The 20,678-nt window shown below is 53.6% G+C and overlaps 9 protein-coding genes and 1 non-coding gene across 10 annotated transcripts; 3 read left to right on the top strand and 7 right to left on the bottom strand.

The window, feature by feature from the left end:
* The first annotated feature begins 951 nt into the window (after positions 1–951).
* Positions 952–1,753, top strand: BDP81DRAFT_437131 (uncharacterized protein). The gene has a single exon (XM_060591200.1). It carries the CDS (start codon positions 982–984, stop codon positions 1,423–1,425), a length of 444 nt encoding a protein of 147 aa, XP_060440645.1. The 5' UTR covers positions 952–981; the 3' UTR covers positions 1,426–1,753.
* Positions 1,754–2,339: 586 nt separating this feature from the next.
* On the top strand, positions 2,340–2,610 carry BDP81DRAFT_398289 (uncharacterized protein; the record flags this gene model as incomplete). Its single annotated transcript, XM_060588434.1, has 2 exons — positions 2,340–2,468; positions 2,542–2,610. 2 exons carry the CDS (start codon positions 2,340–2,342, stop codon positions 2,608–2,610), a joined length of 198 nt encoding a protein of 65 aa, XP_060440644.1.
* A 563-nt stretch (positions 2,611–3,173) lies between these two features.
* On the bottom strand, positions 3,174–4,619 carry BDP81DRAFT_437126 (RNA recognition domain-containing protein). Its single transcript, XM_060591199.1, has 2 exons — positions 4,167–4,619; positions 3,174–4,080 (listed from the first exon to the last, which is right to left on the bottom strand). The coding sequence occupies exons 1-2, from the start codon at positions 4,244–4,246 to the stop codon at positions 3,324–3,326; spliced, it is 837 nt and encodes a 278-aa protein (XP_060440643.1). The 5' UTR covers positions 4,247–4,619; the 3' UTR covers positions 3,174–3,323.
* On the bottom strand, positions 4,106–4,619 carry BDP81DRAFT_437125 (uncharacterized protein). Its single transcript, XM_060591198.1, has one exon. The coding sequence runs from the start codon at positions 4,568–4,570 to the stop codon at positions 4,343–4,345; it is 228 nt and encodes a 75-aa protein (XP_060440642.1). The 5' UTR covers positions 4,571–4,619; the 3' UTR covers positions 4,106–4,342.
* A 691-nt stretch (positions 4,620–5,310) lies between these two features.
* BDP81DRAFT_453393 (GMC oxidoreductase) lies at positions 5,311–7,388 on the bottom strand (the record flags this gene model as incomplete). Its single annotated transcript, XM_060592834.1, has 2 exons — positions 5,311–6,775; positions 6,862–7,388. 2 exons carry the CDS (start codon positions 7,386–7,388, stop codon positions 5,311–5,313), a joined length of 1,992 nt encoding a protein of 663 aa, XP_060440641.1.
* Positions 7,389–8,919: 1,531 nt separating this feature from the next.
* Positions 8,920–14,679, bottom strand: BDP81DRAFT_409764 (P-loop containing nucleoside triphosphate hydrolase protein). Its single transcript, XM_060589090.1, has 21 exons — positions 14,340–14,679; positions 14,221–14,250; positions 13,714–14,128; positions 13,417–13,649; positions 13,061–13,340; positions 12,921–13,004; positions 12,692–12,841; positions 12,440–12,633; positions 11,852–12,319; positions 11,619–11,781; positions 11,308–11,558; positions 11,216–11,246; positions 11,035–11,158; positions 10,907–10,978; positions 10,804–10,854; positions 10,691–10,755; positions 10,473–10,638; positions 9,868–10,404; positions 9,561–9,798; positions 9,424–9,497; positions 8,920–9,330 (listed from the first exon to the last, which is right to left on the bottom strand). The coding sequence occupies exons 1-21, from the start codon at positions 14,547–14,549 to the stop codon at positions 9,114–9,116; spliced, it is 4,053 nt and encodes a 1,350-aa protein (XP_060440640.1). The 5' UTR covers positions 14,550–14,679; the 3' UTR covers positions 8,920–9,113.
* A 1,215-nt stretch (positions 14,680–15,894) lies between these two features.
* On the top strand, positions 15,895–16,680 carry BDP81DRAFT_437112 (uncharacterized protein). The gene has a single exon (XM_060591197.1). It carries the CDS (start codon positions 16,018–16,020, stop codon positions 16,522–16,524), a length of 507 nt encoding a protein of 168 aa, XP_060440639.1. The 5' UTR covers positions 15,895–16,017; the 3' UTR covers positions 16,525–16,680.
* A 547-nt stretch (positions 16,681–17,227) lies between these two features.
* On the bottom strand, positions 17,228–18,593 carry BDP81DRAFT_464413 (uncharacterized protein; the record flags this gene model as incomplete). Its single annotated transcript, XM_060594149.1, has 5 exons — positions 17,228–17,666; positions 17,739–18,142; position 18,242; positions 18,347–18,483; positions 18,567–18,593. The coding sequence occupies 5 exons, from the start codon at positions 18,591–18,593 to the stop codon at positions 17,228–17,230; spliced, it is 1,008 nt and encodes a 335-aa protein (XP_060440638.1).
* Positions 18,594–18,921: 328 nt separating this feature from the next.
* BDP81DRAFT_329630 (dihydrodipicolinate synthetase) lies at positions 18,922–19,878 on the bottom strand (the record flags this gene model as incomplete). The annotated part of the gene is made up of 1 exon (XM_060585333.1): positions 18,922–19,878. One exon carries the CDS (start codon positions 19,876–19,878, stop codon positions 18,922–18,924), a length of 957 nt encoding a protein of 318 aa, XP_060440637.1.
* Positions 19,879–20,537: 659 nt separating this feature from the next.
* On the bottom strand, positions 20,538–20,642 carry BDP81DRAFT_t289. The gene has a single exon. It is a non-coding gene; the product is annotated as a tRNA-Pro (tRNA).
* Positions 20,643–20,678: the final 36 nt, after the last annotated feature.

The following is a 20,678-nucleotide window of genomic DNA, read 5'->3' as shown; positions in this document are numbered from 1 at the left end:
TGAGAGAAACAATCATGAGGATGTGAGGTCAAAAGAAGGTAGAGTTTTCCTCCGACGGGGTCGCACCTTGTGCCTTCCTTCGTCAAACAAACAAAGGTCGTGTGGCAGGTGGGCAGGTGCGAGGTGCAACCTTCCTGGTGGTCCTGGTGGAAAACGCACTTGAGGCAGGGACCACCCATTGTTGTTGATCCCAATGACCCCCGTTGGCAGTAGTGACCCCAATCCGCCCTTTCCTCCCTTTTGCACCTGGGCTTCGCTTTCCCTCTTTCGGCTCTTTCTTGTCTTAGCTTGGAGCACCTGCCGCGAGACAAACCCGCTCCTTTCCCATTTTGTCAAGGCAAACAAGGGCCGCCTTCCCGGTTCTGGAATCGTCGTGATGATCGTCGACTCGTCGCTTCCTTCTTCGCTCGTCTTATTGTCCGTTTGGCATCTGCCGCGCTTGTTCTTAGGCAACTTTTGCGGCTTGCCCCATCCGTGTGTTGTCCATGTGGCTTCCCGTCCTGTCATCCCTTGACTCCCGTGCAGGTGCCCCCCCGTTTGTGCCGCGGATCGAAACATTGCAGTCGATCCTTCATCCGCATATCATCCACGACCACGGGCCACAGCTTCAAGAAAAAGCTCGGCCGAGGCAGTGGGACATGACACCACTTTCGTGCTTCCTAAGCCTGAGCAAATCACCAATAGTCGCATTGTCAATATCCCCAAGTTCCAAACAGATAACCAAGCCCGTCCTTCGACCATCAAGTTCATCAACGCCGTGCCTGTTTTGCCTGTTCGGGTGGTGTGCCCCGCGATTTAGACTTTTTCCTACTATAGATTCCCTTGTCCATAATGCCCGAAAACAGGGACCCCCAAATCCCCCAATGCTCCCTCAATATCGTGCCGAAGGGCTGAAGCCTGTTTTTGAGCTGGTCGAGGCCGCGTGGTGAAGCCTTGGAGGGCAGGTTTCTATTAATTATCAGTGGCACCCGCTGAGATTCCATGCGTGCCAGGGCAGCATTTCTCTCCGTCCTCATTTGGATATGCGGGAGCGTTGGGGATAGGACGACGGTAATCACTTGGCGCGCTCCACTGCATCACAACATGGGCTTTTTCGAATCGTGTTTTGGCTGTGCCGCTCGAGTTACACCCTGGAACACCGACAACACTCGACCGCTACAGATCGGCATCGACGAACGGATACCATGCCCAAAGTCCCGGTCGACGAGCTTTGGAATCCCGAACGAATACACAGCACCTCACGATAGGCAGCTCCTCGTCCGACTGGTGTTCGGATTGATTCACGACATGTCTCGGGTGAGAACAGACACTCTTTTTTCGACAATTTGCAGAGGCATCACATTCTTGCTTTTCCCACACCTACTAATTTCACAACGACGACGTCTTCTCCCATCAATGGAACAAGAAACGAGAGGAGACTCTTAAAAATGATCTTCTGATCAATCAACCGCGATGACAGGCTTCACTTGCGATGCAAGCTACCACGACACCCGACGCACCTCTAGGTCCCTAGCCCACCGGAAGACGTCCGCTCCGGTCGGCTATACTCCTAGCGACATTCTTCAGCGGACCTTCCGCTGTTTTCCCCCTTGCAGCTCTTGCGCTCCGTCTCTTTGCTTTCCGCCGAGCTCGGCGATATTCCCGGTCTTCTCCCGGAGCCACCAAACATTGATAAGACTGTCTCTTATCGATTAGATCCACGATAAGATACGATATATTTATAGATAAAGCAGCCCATCGAATCGAGCTTCCCATCCACATCCTCATTCTCAACAAAGGTGACGTCAAACCCGCCGCCGCCCCTCGAGCTCTAAGCACCCTTCCCGTCACCCTTTGATCAAACCACCACACGCATGCCGCATGACGACATCAACCACACAGACTGATGTCAACCGCCGCAATCAGCAACCAGCTGCTAATCCCCTCATTTCCCACCACTCACGAGCGGCTTCTTTCTGACAGAGCAGATGCGATGAGAGAAGCGCCTCCGTGCAACGCCCCTCCATTGACGCAAGAGCCCCTCCATGCTGAGACTGGCTAAAGGGAATGCGCCTTACCTGTGCCCCTCTTTCCTCGAGTGAATATCGTAAACGTGATGTAGAGTGGTGTATCTGGAGGCAGGAGCAGTACCTCCGTCCTGACGCGAGGTGCAAGCTAGGTAAGGTACCTACCAGCCAGCTACCTTAGCCTTCGTATTTAATCCCATGTCTCTCCTTCTCTAAATGTGACTCTCTCTTCTTCACTCATCAAGCCTCATCAACCACGAGATACTCTTCCGTCCATTCGATCAATCTTCAAAAAAAGAACCTTGCCAAATCAAAACTACGACACATCCCAAAATGCCCGAAGGCCGCCAATCCCCCCCTCCCGAACGCCAATCCGGCGCCCAACAACAAGATCCCCCCGCCTCCGGCAAGGGAACAGACAACGCCTCCAACAAGGAGCAGACCAACAAGGAGTCTCTCGATGTATGTCCACCACCACCTCCATCGTTTTCGGTGCCTCAAGACCGTCGACTAACCAGCAATTCCCTCATCACAGAAACTGGAGTCCAACCCCAAGGGCCCTCTCGATGACGCCCTGAAGGAGAAGTTCTCCAAGACGGAGTAAAGAGAAAAAGACATAATGGCAATTTTGTACGAAAGGCGTTGGGAAAATGAGGCATGAATGAACATCACTTCACGCATTATGATTGGGAGGGTGGTATTATAGATACCTGAAATGCCAAAGAAGCATTCAAAACCCATACTTTTTGCCCTGCCGTGATGTAGAATGTGTGCTAGGTCTGGATGCTTTTTGAGTTCGTGCAGCCATGATCGTGTCATTGGAGCGGTCATCAGAAGGGTACTGCCTTCATGGAGTGGGAGCACAGCAGAACATGTGTCATTCGCGTGGTATGCTGAGTTTTGTCTGACTCTTGAGACATCTAATTTCAGTACATTCGTGACCGATCGTTGGGTTAGGATCCTTACGTGCAGCAGTTCAGGACTGATTGAATCTCTTCTCGGCTTTAAAGCTCACCGATGATCAATGGTACTCGTTCAAGACAGACTCCAGAACGAGGATCGCACAATCAGCAGAACAATCCTTGACCAGAGGCATCCTTGGAATAAGCAAGGCACACGACTGGGCCTGATATCAAGTCAGGTCACCTAGTCAAGGGTGCGAGTAAATATGTTCGATGCCATGATTTGCATTGAAAGTCATAACTACCTAAGTGCCAATAAAAACCACACGCGTCGCAATCATGAAACGGTTGTGCCTAATAAACCCAGCCAACGCCTACCATCAAATCCTTTTGCAAACCATTTCTCTTCACTCTTTTACAAGGGAGTCTTCTCGTCAGTGGCGGCCGACGGCTTGGACAGAGGAACAGCCGTCGTGGGGTCGGGCTGGGTGGGGGACTGAGTGCCAATGGTCTCGCCAGTGGCACCGGGGGCAGCCTTCTCCTTGCCCAGGAATCTCTCGAGGCCAGAGGCCTTGTATGCGCTGCCGCCGTGCTCCTCCTTCTTGAGGTCGGCAAGACGACGGGCCTCGGTGTGGATGTCCTGCACCTGTCTGGAACCAGTCTCGTAGAAACCGACAATCTTCTTGCCAGTAGGCGTGCTGGTGGCCTTCTCAAAGTACGAGCTCAAACCGCCGAAGATGCCCTGAGCCTTGGCAGTGATGCCGTAGGACTGGTCCGTAGCCTTGGCGCGGTCGGTTGCGTGGTACTTGGTGTCGAGGCCTTGAAGGGTGGTCAAGAAGCGGTTGGAGACGCCATGCTGGCTGTCGAGCTCGATGGCGCGCTGCAGAGCGGCGTCACCGACAACGTAACCCTGAGCAAGGTACTCGGCGAAGATGCGAGAGCGAGGCTTCTCTTCTTGTGTAATGTCGTCCGAGTCGCGGTCGGCGTTCTCCTTGTGGTGGGGAGCGTCATCGGTAGGGTCGCCACCGGCGCTGGTGACGGTAATGTGGGAGGTGCCGAGCTGGGTGTTGTTCAGGAGGAGGGCCGTCTTGGCGGCGGTCTCCTTCTCGAAAGTGACGGCAGCATCCTTGGTCTCGCCAGCGGGAGTAACCTCGATGTTGGTGATCTTGCCGCTACAAAATGTCAATAATTACTCTAGTGGGACTTGCGGTGAAGGCAGGGATATCAGGCCATCAGAGGCGATGGTAAATGAACTTACCAGAAGCTGAAGAAGTCCTTGATCTCCTTGTCTTCGGTCGCCGAAGCGATGTTCTTGACGTGAACAGTGGTGTTTGACATAATGGCGGTTGTTTGTGTTTGGAGTTGTTGAGAGATATGTTTGAAAGTGTTGTAGGAGGGAGTTTTGTGAGGGGTAACTGGAGACTGGATGGGGTATCAAGGGCGGTTATGTACGTTGTCTCTCAAGTTGGAGGGGTATCTGGGAAAAAGCAGAGATTGAATAGAGCAGAAGGGGGGTCGCTGGTAATCGCGTGGACGATGGGTTTTATGTAAAAGCTCGACGTGTCTGCATGGGAATGTTGGAGGCAAGTACGTATGATGATCAGACGAAGGGTCATGAGAACGCGCTTTACCTTTTAGCCAAGGCAGGCGACAAAAGAGCATCCACGTCCCAGCCCAGGCTCAGGGACAGAAGGGGGCGGCCTCCAGCTGGTGACGATGCTGGGCACCACAAAGAGCAGGGTCCCTGTTGAGGGAGGGGGCCACCAGGTGGTAGCTGCCCTGTCTGGCTGAGCATCGAGGAAGGAGAGGGAAAGAGCTAGAGCGGCAAGCAAGGAGCAGGGGCCAGTCTGGGCCCAGTGCACCATCAGAGGGGAAAGTGGGGTATGAGGGGGGCGAGGTCCAAACGTCATCGCCTACGGTTTTGAGGAGCTTGTGCCAGCGGTGGGGGTGGCTGTGGCTGTGCACGAACCCGGACTCCAGGAGCGAGGTAGCCCCGCTAACAGAGCCACACTCCAGCCACGTATCTTTCCCGCGTACTTTGGCAGCTGAGATACCTTCACATGCTTCTCCTTCAATTATCCCACCTACTGGAAGGCTCCAGAACATCAGACGACCCTGACCTGAATGCTCCCTTCATCCCATCCTGAACGACATAAATTCCCCAACGGAAAAAAAAAGACCAGATGACGTTCTTCGGTACGGATACGACGCGACTGCTCTGAGGACACACTGCGAGACTCCTACCCAGTTGTGTTGCGACGCGACGCCAGGGCGACGTGGCTCGTGGCTGGCATTTCACACTTCGCACTTTACCATGCATGGAAGAACTTAGAGCTCTCCAAAATTCAACACTCCGTGTAACGTCGTCTCATCTATCTACCTGGACCTACCACCATCATCCTTCACGACTCCGATGTTGCTACACCTTCTAGCATCACATCCGACACCTTTTGGCTAATGATAAAGGTCGCCACGGCAGGAAATGCTCCGGGAGCCCGCGGGAACACGCTGGCGTCGACGACCCTCAGCCCGTCCACACCAAACACACGAAACTCGGAATCCACCACCGCCATACCATCATCAGCCGCACCCATCTTGCACGTCCCCGTAGGATGATGTCCAAAAGTCTGCTCCCGGATCCAATCCTTATCCGACTCCGCGTCCGCGTCACCACACCGGCCGTCACTTTCAACTCGCGAGCATGGAGGTTCGGCCGGCTCCACCGGACCCCACGGTCCTTGGACGCCGCTCATGCTTCGTCGGCCCCACGCCACCACCTCCGTTATCGCTTCTAGGTCCGTCTCGGCACCTTCCTTGTATAGCTCAAAGTTGATCTGCGGTGGGTCCGTCGGGTCCGCGGAACGGAGCTTGATGTACCCGGCCGTGTTCTGCGGGTGCATCTTGACAGTCGAAAAGCCGATGGTATTCGGTGGATCGAGGAGCTCGGGCCAGAACCCGCGGAACGCCCTTGGCCAGCTGAACACGAAGACATCTCGCTCTCCGGTCAGTGAAAAGTTAGATTTGAGAAGCAACGCGTTCGAGTTGTATCCAGGCCGCATGTACGGGCCCTTTCCCTGCCGCCACAGCTCTTCGCACGGGTCTCCGGGCGTTCCCTTTGCGCAGATCGGCTCGTTGGGGTTTGGAGTAGCTGTCAGATTGAGCTGAGCGTGTCCCACGACTAGGAATTCTTGATTGTCTTGGAGGTTCCGACCCACGCCTGGCAAGTCTGCCACGACCTCGATGCCGAGTGCTTCAAGGTCTGGTTTGTTCCCGATACCGCTAAGCTGTAGTAGTTGCGGCGAGTTGAAGGCACCGCCTGAGACGATGACTTCGCCAGATGCCATTGCTCGCCGTGTCTCGCCTGCCGTCGACGCATTATGTCGCACATCAGCGTCGTAGGTGGAATTGCCCGCCAAGCACCCAACGCCCACGGCCCTGGGCTTTCCGCCGTTTGCCCCTTCAAACAGGACCTTCGTGGCCAGAGAATTTGTCGACAAAGTCAGAGGCCACTTTGGAGAGCCATCGGCGTTCTTGGCTGCCAGTGTCTCGTAGATGTACGTGCGAGAGCTGTACCGCTCCCAATTGTCCGTCGCATGGAACGACAGCCCCCACATGCCCTCAGTCGTGTCTCTATCCTCACTGAGGAAGTTCCCGTCGCTGCCCACCATCTCGATGAGCTTCTCTGGATCTTTCCCAATGGACCGCAAGTGTGACTTGAGAATGTCCATCAAACCAGGGTTATTGAGATACTGCGACCCATTGCCGAGATTCGTGTTAAAATAGCCGTCGAATCCGTGAGCTGGTGTGCCTTCCGGCAGATAATTGTTCTTCTCGATCCGCTCAAAGATTTGCCGAATGTTCTTGTGGCTTTTCCCATGCTCGTTAGCTTCTTAGCCTAGGATCCATACAACATTGTCCTCCCATAGTATGACAATCTGCAGAAAAGAACTCACTTCCACGAAGCATCCCCCATGACATTCTGCACAAAATCCCAATCCGAATCATTCGGCAACCACGTCGCCATCGCATTCGTCACACTCGACCCTCCCACCGTCGCACCACGCGGATACCAAACACCCAACAACTCTGCCCCCTCAGGCGCTCTCGCCGCGTTGCCGACCCAGTACGGACCAACACCAGTTCCATTCTGGGAGGGCAGCCGCCACGTCAGGTGGTTATTCCGCAGCTCGACCTCTTCATCGGGATGATGCCGCACGAAGAAAGACCAGCTGTTTGTCGGGGTGATGAAGTTCCCGCCGTTGGCGATCACGGTTCGAATGTCGTCACGCTCGTCGTCGCCTGCTTCGAGGAGGAGGGTTGGGTGGCCTGCGCGGGCGAGGTTGCATGCTAGGGGGCCGCCGCCTGGGCCAGAGCCGATTACGATGTAGGTGTAGGTTGTGTTTGGGGCTGATTGGGCGGTGGTTTGTAGGAGGAGGAGGAAGAAGAAGAAGAGGAAAGCTGTGATCGTGGAGAGGATCATCGTGTTTGCGGTGGGGAGGGTATGTTCTGTATGATGCTGCGGTCAATGGAGGGCATGGGTCTCTGGGTTCGATTGTCGAGGTAAGGGCGAGAAGGGCTTTACTTTTAAGTAGACATTCTCCTCATGTTTGCAGCTCGTCTTTCCTGCTCTTTCGTTCCCCTGGTTCTTTACCATCGAGTTCGTCAACAATGGCCTCCCGACATCAAGGGTCCCTGTCTCGCTTAGACGTCTCCCCGCATAGGGGAGAATTCCCAAAGCCAATCTACATCCCGATAAGCTTACCAGTGCCTTGGCAGGTGTAACCGTTGCAACGACAAGGTTGATGCAGCTTACGGTCGAGGCGGGGTTCGGTCCCGATTGGGATTTACGAGGCGCGATGTCTCTCTCCTTGCATATGTTGATGACGGGTTCTTTTTATTGAACGACTTCCATGAGTTTACTTGAAGACCCATCGTTCCCAATATCTTCTTCTTCTGCTGATGGCATTGTTATGTCTGTCGTATCGAATTGCTCCCCGCCTCCAGCGAAATAATCGAGAAAGACGGATGCCGTGTCTGATTGGGCCACCCACCTTATAGGCTTCCAGGACATCATGCGGGACTTCCGATGCCACCAGTGCCGCCGTCTATGTTGCTATTCGTCCCATTATCTGCTATTCTTCCGTGAATGAATACCTTACCGAAATCGAACATTTTCATAGCGTGAAGTCGTTGCCAAATGACTAATACCCTGAGTTTGCCATACGGAAGGTACGATCCTGCCGGTGCCTGCCGTACCTTCCCTCCCGAGAGTTCCCTATCGACCGTACCTTCCACACGTGACCCCCCTCACCTTCCATCTGAACATACGAGAAGGGCATATAGTCCCCCTCAAGTCCGTTCCTGTCACCAGCCAGCAGGCGTCCCCCGGGGGTCAGGTCAAAACTGGCTGGTTGGTGGAGTGGTTCAAGTCCACAAGCCTAATCGGTGAAGGCTTGAGGTCCCGTGTTCGAGTCCCGGCAAGTGCACCCAGAGATGTAGCCCCCGTCCGCCACCGGTCACCGGTGGGGGTGAACTCTTTTGCTTTTTTTGGTGGTCTATTAGACTGATCTGTTTGGGGTGTATTATTGCCTTGTGCCCTCATTCTACTCGTGCTAGACTGGTGAGCCCATAGACTCGAGGTCAAAAAAAGTAGGATGGGGTCGTGAAAGTCCGTGACTACCGCGGCCTCAATGGCCTTCCCTGTGCCGGATCATAATACCAATGTACTGCTCAGAGACCTCCGGTCCAGGCACGCCGACTCGGTCGTAGACTTGGTGAGCTCTATATGGGGGCTCTGCTCTCATTACGGCGGAGACAAAATCGACGAGCTCGGTTGTTGGCCTTGAGGCGGCTCGGATCGAATACCGCCGTGGAGAGAATGTAGTAGGGGGGGGGGGGGGGGGGGGGTGTCATGATGCTATAAAGGGACGGGGCTCGTGGTATGAGATTGATTGAACGAATACAAATGACAAACACCGTAAAGCCTGAGATGAGAACTGCTGAAATGGAATCACGTCACCACATGAAAATAGGAGATGGGCGAATGAGAAAGAAACTGTTCCATTCAACTATTCCTGTACACTCAAGTCCTATGAAAAGTCCTGAATGAACATCCGTACCAACACCGATGTTCCATCGACCCCCGAGAGTACGCGACATATCACGCAAGTTCAAAAGCCCTTCTTCACTTCAGCGTCGGCAGATTTCAGGTGTGGAATGTTTCGTAGAGGGCTCGGAAAGCAGACGCCCGACCGAGAAGCTCAGCGGGACAGCCCTCCTCGACAATGACACCCTTGTCCAAGATAACAATCTTATCAAAGTCGAGAACGGTGTCGAGACGGTGAGCCACCGAGATGATGGTTGCGTCGGCGAACCGTTCGTGGATGATCTTCATCATCTTCTTCTCCGTGTCGACATCAACACTAACACAAAAAGGTAAGCTGCCAAATCCTTCGCAAAACGAGACCGTAGACCCCCGCGAGAAGCGAAGTTACTTGGAAAGGCCAAAAACATACCTGCTAGTAGCCTCATCCATGACCACAATCTTCGACGGGCGCAAGATACCTCTCGCCAGGCAAAACACCTGCTTCTGGCCGTGAGAGAAGAAGTCATCCTAAAACTCCGCATCTAGCCCGCCCTTCTCTTTAATCACCTCCCAGAGACCGACGGCGCGGAGCGCTTCGGTGATGATCCCATCCGAAGTCGTACCTTCGGGATCGCAATTGAGGCGCACGCTGCCGCTGAAGAAGGGAGGCTCTTGAGGAAGCGCGTTCAGTCGCTGACGCAGGACCTCGCGCGGCATGGTCGCGATGTCGACGCCGTCGATGATGACTTGTCCCTCGTTACAGTCAATCAGGCGGAGAAGGGTGAGCAGGAGAGAACTCTTGCCACTGCGAAAGCGTTGTTAGCAAAGGTGTCACTAGAATATCACATCGATGGCCAACGAGATTTAGACTTACCTTCCGCTTCGACCGCATATCCCAACTTTCTGGCCAGGCAAAACGCTAAAGGAAACCTTTGAAAAAACGTTATCGACGCCCTTACCATACGAAGCAGTGACATTATGGAAGCTAATCGCCCCCCTCTCAGGCCAAGAACCCGGCGGCGTCTGAGGCTCCTGAAACTGGCTCTCAGCAGGCGTCTGCTCCGCAAAAGTCTTTACGCGCGCAAAGGCACCAATCGAAGTCTCGAGGACAGTCCAGACGGTGATGGTCGCCTTCATGGCGCTGCTGAGACCCATGATGTTGTGCAGGGCCACACCGGCAAAGCCCGCGCCGAGGCGGCCGCGCAGGGCGACGGCGACGGAGATGAGGACGATAGCGAGGGCGGCGATGGTGAGGTCGAGTACGAGGGTGAGCCAGCGCTGGATGCTGTAGAGGAGGTACATTGGCTTCTGGGAGGTGTCGAGGCGGTCTCGCATGAGGTTCGTGAGGTCCTGTTGCCAGCCGAAGGCGCGGATTGTGGAGAGTCCGCTTAGGGTCTCGAGAAATTGGGAGCTGGAGTACATTAAGATGAGGGTTCTTTCACCTGCCCTGTGGCATGAAAGGGTTGGCAGGATACTTACTACATGGGGGCCTTGGCGTCGAGCTCCAGGAAACGAAGCTGGCGTGACGTCCGCAGGTAGAATCTTTGAATAATCCAGAGTACGCCGCCGAGGAACGGGAAGACTGCAATGAGCTGGTAAGAGGCGGGGATAATCATCAAAGCTTGTGCAATGCAGATGAGTCCGTCTAAAGACTTTTTAGTGTCGGCACTCCCTCACGTTGGCATGGAAGCACTTACTGGCAGCAACATTGAGGAGAGAGATCGGCAGCTCGGCGTCGATCAACTGAATGTCCTGGCTGAATCTGAGCAACGGGTTAGTCCTGAAGATAAAGGTAGTGTGATATGCCTACTTGTTGACGATGGAGCCAGTGCTAGTTGTAGCGAAGAAGGACAGAGGTGCCCTTGAAGTTGTTAGCAACAAAGCTTGATCCGGTAGAGGTGGTCATGACTTGCCGGAGGGCCTTCTCGAGGAGAATCCAATGAAGTTTGATACCAGAAGCCACGGCCATTCTGAGTACGACGTGCCTAGAACGACAGTTTCAGTAATAAATCTCAAGATGAGAATCGATTACAAAACCTACCAGCAGGTCGCGGCCAACGCAACAAGCGGGAGTACTCGTAGAGTGGCATAGACTCCCATGTACTTCCCGGTCTCCTGATTAGGATGTCTGTCGTTCGCCTCACCCCACCAAGAAAGCCAAATTTCTGCCGGAAGGTTAGGTAAGCTTTCACTTGAGGTCAATATAGTAGGTAGGGACGTACCGGGGAACTTTGTCAGGAAAACCCAGACGACCTGCAGGGTGTGATATGAGAACGCTGCGAGGACCGGTTGCCTGAAAGTAGTATTTGTAGACCGAACGATTACCCATGCGCTGTGTCTCCTCATCAATGCTGCTGTTTGCGGTCTTCTCCCTCTGTTCAGGCTTGAAAGCGGATTTGCTGTCATCCTTCACGGCCCCGCGCTGGACTGTGTCTTCTTTGGTGACCAGGCCGAACTTGCTGATGTAGCCGGGCTGCTTGTTGAGCTCCTCAAACGTTCCACGAGAAGCAATCATGCCGGTTTGGTCCAGAGTGATGATGTAGTCTGCTTGAGGGAGTATGTGTACTGCAAGGCCGTTAGAGCTGGTAGGAAAACTAGATCAAGCCAAGGACTGGAGTTGCGTACCTGCGTGAGTGACGAAGAGTGCAGTGACGTTGCGTTGTCTCAAGAGACCAGATGCTCCAAAGAGGTTGTTGAAGACACGAGTCTGCGTCTCGAAGTCGAGGCCGCTGAAGACGTCGTCGAACAGGATGATATCACGTCGCGAGTAAACAGCGCGGGCAATTGCCTGAAAGGAACTTTGATTAGCAACAACATGGAGTTGTCCAAGAGACAATACGGGGGCCGCGGGTGCTTACCACTCGCTGCTTCTGGCCACCACTGAGGGTAACACCCTTGCTGCCGACCATGACCTGGTCGCCATCCGGGAAGGTCACAATGTCTTCCTCCAAAGCACAAGCTCGGACTACGGTGCTATACCAAGAAGCCTCAAAGTGAGAGAAGCCAGTGACGTTCCGACGGAGAGTTTCGTTGGTTAGCCAGGGAACTTGGTCGCAGAAGGCGATGTTATCAGAGGCCCGGTTGATAGTCCCCTCTGCAACCGGAGTCTCGCCCAGAATGGCTTTGAGGAGGGTTGACTTTCCAGAGGCGACGGGACCGACAATCATTGTGAGCTTTCCGTGGGGGATGTCCAACGTGAGGTCAGTCAAGGCTGGGTCCGCATCTGCCTTCCACCCGAACTTGGCACTACGAATTTCGATGGCATTTCCGCTGACTAGAGGATCTAAGATGGTGGTTTCATTGAACTTGGGCTGCTTCTTGGACTCCTGGCGGAAAGAAGAGTCTCTTTGCGACTCGCTGATGGAGGGGGTGTTGCCGAGGTTGTCCGAAGGGCAGCGGACATCCGACTTGGCAGCCGTCTCCGGGGACAAGAGGAAAGCTTAAACACGGCCGAAGCATGCGATGGAGGCAATGATGTTGGGGAGATGCGCAAACAGCTCGTTGAGAGGTTGCGTGACGAGGGCAAGCAGGGCGAGGGACGTGAAGATGCGATTCGAGTCAAGTGTGGTGTGGTCCTTTTGCGCGATGGCCGTGTATGCGCCGAAGGTCACCACTGGGGAGATGGAACCAGGCGCATACGCTGTGCTGAGTTAGCCTCGCCGGATCTAAGGTCTATTTCCCATCGTGAAATAACTTACACAGGGTGACAATGACAAGCAACATGGTCCTGAACTTTGCTGCGGACGCGATTTCCTTCAAACGCAGGTCTTGGATGATTTGGAACATCTTGTCGGTGAAACCGGACAGCTTGACGCCTTTGGGAGCTCCCAAAACAGAAGAAATGACCCCTGCGGAATGGTTCAAAGGTTAGCAGACTGCAATGGGCTCCTAGGTGTCTGAACTGCAAAATGAAGGTGATGTTCATACCGACTCTCTTTTGAATAGCCGCCATCCAGGACGCCTGGAAAGCCCCAGCGGAACCCGACAAAGCTCCCGCACCAACAGCACAAACTAGGCATCAAGTCAGTAACTATAAGAAACATGAAATAAGTAAACTCCTTTCTTACTCAAGAAAAGCACAAGAGGAACGATGAAAACCACTCTGAGTTGTCTGTACAGTAAGGCAAGGGCCACAGCCATCTGGAGAAGTGTCGACCAGCTCTCGTGAATCTTGGACATGCCGTTGACGATTCTCTCGATATCCGTGCTCATCAGCGTGACCGCAGCAGCCTCCTCGGCGCCAGTGATGCTCATGGAGGTTGTCTTCTCATAGATCAGGAGTACGAGGCAGCCACGCATCATGGTGGCGTACCGGAAGACGAGGTGTTGGCATCCTGCAGTCACAACCTGGAACCCATGGGAGGTCAGACTCGCATTCCACGAAGTAGAATTTTTGGGCGGAAATTCTTGAATCTTGACTCACCGCAATACTGATGTAGACCAAGCCATAGGCTCCGAACAACCCGTATCCGATGTTCCTCTGGTCCTCGGTGTGGTCAACAGGGCTCGCGAGGTAGGCCATGATGATGCTGATCATGAATGGCTGTGCGAGCTGGAGCCCAACGAGGATCATGTATGCAGGAACAGGTGCCAGGATGGGCCACTTCAGAGCCGAGAAGATAGTTCCCAGCAAGGCATTGTTTCCCGTCTTGGGCGCTGTCACGCCAAATCAAAGTCGTCAGTAAATCAAGACTTGGCGCAAACTCGGAGTGCTACTCACAGTTCCTCCACTTTTGTCCAACTCGGTTCCAAAGAGAATCAGATAGAAGCTGTCTATCAATGACAGGTAGCTTGTCAATCGATAGCGGAGAGTTGTAGCCATTGAAAAGCAGACTGTTGAGCCAATGGAACCCGACACGGTTGAAGAGTCCAGCAGTCTCCTCGGAGCTACACTCGCTCGAATCGCCGACTATCCATCGTTTTTTACTAGCTTCCTCCTGCACGAGAAGCGCGAGCTTCAGGCCAAAGGCCGCAGTTGAGAGCGCGACGATGGGGGTTCCGACGGATTTGACCCACAGGGTTCGGAGGCGAACGGCATCAAAGATGGTGGACAGGACTAGAAATGCATTCTCAGAAGCAGGAACGGGCTGAGCGATCTCGAGTGCTCTGTGAAGGAGAGTCCAGCCACGAAGACGCTGTCCAGGATGGTCAGAGCGGCGGCGGTAATTGCTGTTTTGTTATTGAGGGCCAGATCTGCGTCAAGAGCCCAGAGTGCGGTAAGGGCGACAGAGATGGCTGTGAAGGCCAGGATTGAGGCCTGGAATTCTGGTCGTTAGTAGACTCGTTTCATCTCTTGCTGCCAGCAGTCTTGCACTTGTTTGACGAGCGGATGAGAGCTCAACTTACCAGCTTTACTAGGCGAAACGTGTTGTTTGCGACCTTGTGCTGTACCGAGCGACGGGAGAATATCCTCAAAGCTGCCAGAATGATGAAAATTGACGATGGGAGGATCGACAAGAGCGAGAAGTCGAACTTGCGGACGCAAGGATCCATCACCGGGCCGAAGGCGGAATCGCCAGCGTCGCCCTGCGATGCGCAAGAAACATTGGTGTCCATTGTACGTAGACTCCTTAGTAGAAAGGATACCTGAGTAGGTGGTTGATAAAACGAAGTGTTGAAGTTAAGAGACGCTAGTCACGATGACTTCGAGATCGCAGGCAACCCTGGCCTCTCTCAGTGCGGCGACACAGAAGAGTCGAGACGCAAGTGGAGCACGATCGTGCCAGATGCCTGTCTTTTGCTCGAAGATCGAGCAGATCAGCAAACCTCTTGGCTTCTTTCGATCATGGGAAAACAGTGAGAGGGTGCCATTGTTATGAATAATGGCGACGAACTGGTAGACATCGCCTTGGTGGTGACCAACGGCACCGACGGGCGTCGCTTGCCTGGTGATAAGGCGACGGAACCGTTGGCACGTTAAGCTATTGAAGATGGGGAAGCAATATCCCTGTCTCCTGCATGCAATGGCGTGGTTGAAGGATTAAACACTCAGTTTAGACCCAACGAGATGCGCAACAAGGGTCGGATGGCGCAGGACAACCAGCTACCAAAGCTGGACTGGCGGGAAGCAAAAGGCTTGATCTGACCCGAACTGCATTCGTACGAACTGGGGTTGACCAGGGTGTATTGGAATTTGTTCGTGTCGTTGTGTCTGTTGGTTGGTGTGAAGAGAGCGAATGAACACGCTCGACCTGCCTCGTAGTCACCTCACACCCCTAAACTCAATGACCTCGGACTCCCCAGCTTCCCATCTCGACAGGCGCAAAAGGCTAATATGTATGGGAGGGGTCTAGATCTGGCCGTGTTGGTTCTGGAAAATGTTTCTTGGTTCAGCAATAATTACAGCAAAGTGAGGAACTTATGTTGCTGGATAGAGAGCCAACCCCTGCTTATCTTTCCGTCTGCGCCGCTTCATTGCGAACAACAATAACAAGCTGATTGGTGGTATATACGACCTTCTAAAGCCCGAGTCGCACAGTCTGTCTTGATGAAGAAGGCGCGGGCGTCCCATCCGTACAAATGGACGAGTCCAGCCCACATGAGCAAGAATCTCGCTTCCGTTCTGCCGGGTTAGTGCATGGCCTGATTCATCTGTGAAGACTTGTATCGTATTTTCCCATGCATAGGGGTGCGAACTCGATCCTTCATTACTGCATTGGTATGATTTCTATCCGTACATGTACGGACCATCCCGATGTTTGATGTATCCCAGCCAATATGGGAGGGGCGTAGGGCTGTGCCGCAGCAGGCCGCCTTTTGTAGAGCTGAGTTCTGAATGGCGCTCGCCCGTTGGTTTGACGGTGTTTTGAAGAGACTGTTCTACTTTGCCATCGGAGATGTCACATTGCCTAATTTGACCACTTTCGGCTTTTCGACTTAAGAAGCCATGAACCCCGCGAGCTTCAGGAGTCTGTATAAGATATCAAAATATTTCTGCTAACACACACCCCCTCACTACACGTGAATAACTCTTCTTTCTTAAATCAATCATACGAACAGACACTGAAAATACCGCTTGAGAACCATGAGCTCTGACATCCCTCCTCCCTCCTACAACGACGCCGTCTCGTCCATTTCCCGCCAACCGCCCTTCCCACGCCCAGACTCCATCCAAACCCACCACATCGTCGTCGGGCCCGGCGCCACATCCCTCTCCCTCCCTTTCCCAGACCCGGCCGAAGAATGGCAGACTCGTGATATCTCAGTCCAGGATTGGGCCGCCTTCGCTTCCAACATCACCGCAGCGCTCGATGCAACCATTGGTGTCGACGACAAGAAGCAGTTGGCAAACGAAGACGAGTACATGGAGAAGCGCCTGACAGATATTGTGGAGGGATGGAACAGCGGCTTCTTTGAGCAGCGCGGTCTCAAGGTTGTGCTCAATGGGCAGGATGATGCTGCCACCGCTGCCGCGGGCTCTTCTATCGATGTATCGAGGTTTAACTTTGGCCCCAAGAAGTTCGGGGTTCAGCTTGGTGGGGCAATCTTTGGTGTGGACTTGTCATCTAAGAAACCTGCTTCTGAGAAGTAACCTGCAATTATCTTCGGTAGATCCACATCATTGTTCAATAGCGAGAAAGGAGATATGTGGGAGACTTTAAGACGTGGTGTGAGAATAAAAATGTAAGGGGAATAGAAACCGAGACAAATCGGATAATAAAGTTCGAAGCTTTGCCCCATTACGTGCCTGTGTTCCGGGAATTAAATAGCAGATCTCGGATATGTCCTTTCATCTGCTCTCGCATTTATTGTCACGGAGTCGATCAGTTCCGTGACAGTCGTTAGGACTTACTACATCCGGCGATGAGAGGCTCACGTCCACGTAAGATGGAGGCGGCAAGCCAACTCCCTAGGTCAAAATACGAATTCGGAAGTCTTCACATGCCAACTGGGTCCTTTCCAATCATAGTGCACGAGTTAACAAATCTTGATTGAAGTTATTAATACATCAAATATGATAGGTTAGCCACATCTGGGATCGAAAACACCTCGAACACATGATTTTGAGGTCAATACGTCTTATTGGGACACCACAAATTGATTGAAATTTACTTCTCTTCCTGGAGTTCTCGTGGATAACGTGAAGGTAAGAGGTATCTATAGTAATACAGAAAAGGAAAAAGTGAATAGACCAAACGAACCTATTTCCCATCATCAGTACTCCCGGATATTGTCGTTAAAACAAGCACCATAGGTTACCGACCAAGCCACCAGCGGCACCCAACCTCTGTGCATCACACCATTTTCGTCGTCGGATCCGCATTCACATCCGTCGTAGTCTTGCCCTTCAAATAACTCCCAAAAATGTCCGTCTGCTTCTGGCACTGCCGAATCAGCTCCGTTGTGTCCAACCCGGGGCTCTGCTGCGCGAAAGAAAAGGAGCCGCTCCCTGCGCCGTCGGCCGGCTCGAGGCACTCGTCGTCTTCGCGGCTCCGCGTCGTCTCGACCGTTTCCGTGGTGACTTTGACCTCGTGCGTAACGAAGATCATGCCCATGCTGTTTTGCAGCACGGGCCAGAAGACGGGGAGGGAGGCGCAGATGGCGGCCATGTCGATCTCGAGGATGGAGAGGGCCATGGGGCCTGGGGCGGCCCAGGTTGGGTCGAAGTTTGGGTAGGTTCCGGCGCGGGAGCGGACTAGGGCAACGAGACGCCAGGCGGCGAGCATCAGGACACTTGATATGCCGTTAGTAACTACGTAAGAAGCGAGATAGTCGCGATGGGAATCGACTCAGAAAAGAACTTACAGACTGCCCAGCAAAAAGAGGCCGAGAACGCTCTTCCGAGACCTCTTGTTCGCCTCGGTGTTGAAGTACAGCGGTAAAGGAATGGCAAAGATGATGAAGTCGAGAATCATGTTGCTCGTGGCGTGAGCCTCGTACGTCCGGAGCAGCTCCTCCGCAACCTGCGTTCCGAACCCCCAGCGTCCGCGGTAGGGTATTGACCAGTCCCAGTAGGCTGCGACGGGGATGCAGGGTACCCAGGCGAGGAAGATGAAGGCGGTTCCCCACATTGCCACGATGCAGATCATGACAATGGTAAAGATTCGTGATTTTGATCCGCGCTCAAACGTCCGGAGATACTGGAGCAGGATGGCGATCTTGATGAGGGATGTTGACATCGGTAATGTGCCGTTGCAGATGTAGAAGATCTAGTTTCTCCTGGTCAGAATTCCGTACTGAAAAGTGAGAGTCCGTATCGTGATAAGGGGATACTAGTTACCTTCATGAAGTTGACGAATCTATAGTACTCTATCAATAATATATGATCCCCAAGCCCATAGTCCATTGCTATTCCACTTGTCAGCATCTGCTACGGACCAAGTATGTCGGGGTAGTTGTAAGCGCATTCTGACATACCGATGCAAGTGCCAATGCTTCCAACTGAGATTGAAATCATGACCAGCACCAGAAAGAAGTCATCCAATCCTACGGCCCGAACAATGAAGATGCGTGTCCATATTCGCATGCCCGCACATAGCAGTGCTAGTATCTGCACACCGATTGTTAATATGATGCTCTTGGATAGCTCAACGTACATGTACATGTACCCAGTGCCAAGGAAGAGGGACATACCAGAAATGATATCACGATGCCAAGCATCACCGGCTTCTGATTCAACGCAGGCCTCGGGTCATCGAAGTTGTTCACCTTCCCGACCAACTCGGTGAAAGACGTCATGATGAAGGGGATACGAGTCCCAATAAAGGGATCTTCGTAATGACCGATTGGCTAAAGCCACCTGTACATGCGGTCTATTTCCCAACTCGGCTCGAGATAACCACGATGTTGTCGTTGTTGTCGTCGTCGTCGTCGTCGTCGTTCGTCGAGGAGATGAGTCTGTGGGGGCGACTGGGGGGTGTTACAGAGAGTAAATCGACCAGGAACAAGATTTCACCAACAACCAACAACTAAAACTTGAACAACCCACTCAGCTGGAACCAGCAAGCTCCTCCTCAAGCTTGTTCAACTCATCCATCAAAGCGTGCACAGTCTTCTTCTGGTCCTCACTAGCCTCAACATACGGGCTCCGCGGCGCAAACAGCTTCTCCTGGCCCTTCAACCCGGCCCGCGGCGCCGTGTACACGGACGCGGCGTACTTGATCGTCGCGATGCCCGCTTTGGTCGCCTGCTCCGCGATGGCGGCCTTTTGATGCAGCGCGATGGCCTCCTGGAGCTTACCCTCGTTGTGCAGCTTGTAAATCTGCACCGTGACGCGGGGGAAGACGTTGGCAAAGGCCGCGATGCAGCCCGCGCTGCCCGAGGTGAGACCGCCGAGGAGGAAATCGGATTGGCCTCCGTACGTGGCGAATTTCTCGGCCGGCAGCTCGGCGGAGAGGCGGACGATTTTGGCGACGGCGCCGCAGGTGAGTTTGACGCCGACGATGGAGTCGTGCTTCTTGGCCAGCTTGGCGATGGTGCCGCTGTCGAGGTCGATGCCGTTGCAGACGATGGGGAAGTTGTAAATCACAATGGGGAGGGGCGTCTTCTCCGCGACGGTGTCGAAGAAGCGATCAATGACCTGCGGGGTGGTTTGCTTTCCGAAATAGGCCGGGGGCAGGACGAGGGCCGAGTCGGCACCGGCTTCTTTTGCGTCGGCGAGGAGCTCGAGGACCTGCTTTGTGGAGTGCATGCCGCAGCCGGCCATGATGGGGAAGTCTGGGCCGGTGGCCTTGCGGGCGGTGGCGATGAGGGCCTTGCGCTCTTCGCGGGTGAGGAGGAACTGCTCGGCGTTTGTGCCGAGGATGACGAGGCCTGCGAGGCCGGTCTTGGAGAGGTAGGAGTAGTACTTTGCCTGGGCTTCGAGGTCGAGCTCGTCTGTCTCTGGGTTGAAGAGCGTTACGGCTGGGGCCCAGATGCCTTGCGGGGGAACCTTGCTGGGAGACATTTTGATGGTGCTTTGTTTCAGTCTTTGTTGTAGAATGCCAGAGGTCTAGGAGATGAAGAGTAACAATAAGTATGAAAGTTGGTGAGTTGAATAGAGTGGTATATGAGTGAGACAAATACCTTGAAGGCTGAGGATACGAGCTGCAGTATCGAGGCTTTAATGTTCCAACAACGTCAAACGCGCCGGGTATCGTGACCGAGGCTAGCAGGACTATTTATCGGGACGGTATCCGTTGAACTCGACCCCAAATGGGCAGATAACTACGGGTTCCTATCGGATATCCGCTCCCCGGATCTTGACCCGATTCCCCCGCATTCGAGGCCGAGACCGGGCGAGCATGGACAGGGGTGTATTTCCGGCCGACGCCCCGATGTCCTTTTCCACAGAAAATGCCGTCTTATTAATAGGCCCCCCCCATCCATCGCCATTCTCGCTTGTCGCGGGTACGGTTCTTTGCCAAGAGCACATGCAGACATTGTTCAACGGAATCTCTGCAGCTTTCCCATGCAGAGACAAAGAAAGACGTGCATGCAGGACATAACCGGCCAACTACCCGCAATTACCCGGGTCAGCGGATTTCTAGGTACATACATAGTAAAACACCAAGCACGTCAAAAAAAGGTCACCACCACTCGATCAACAACACCAAAAGGTAAACGGGCCCTGGCCAGGATTCGAACCTGGGGCCTCTTCCAAGATGGTGTCTTGATTGCTCAGTGAGTCAACAACCCTAAGGAAGAATCATACCGCTAGACCACCAGGGCAGATGGAGACTGAAATCTCACGATGTCTCGCTTGTG

This window comes from Colletotrichum phormii, assembly GCF_030913505.1.
Source record: "Colletotrichum phormii strain CBS 102054 chromosome Unknown BDP81scaffold_23, whole genome shotgun sequence".
Lineage (NCBI taxonomy): Eukaryota > Fungi > Ascomycota > Sordariomycetes > Glomerellales > Glomerellaceae > Colletotrichum > Colletotrichum phormii.
This window is presented reverse-complemented; position numbering and strand designations above follow the sequence as displayed.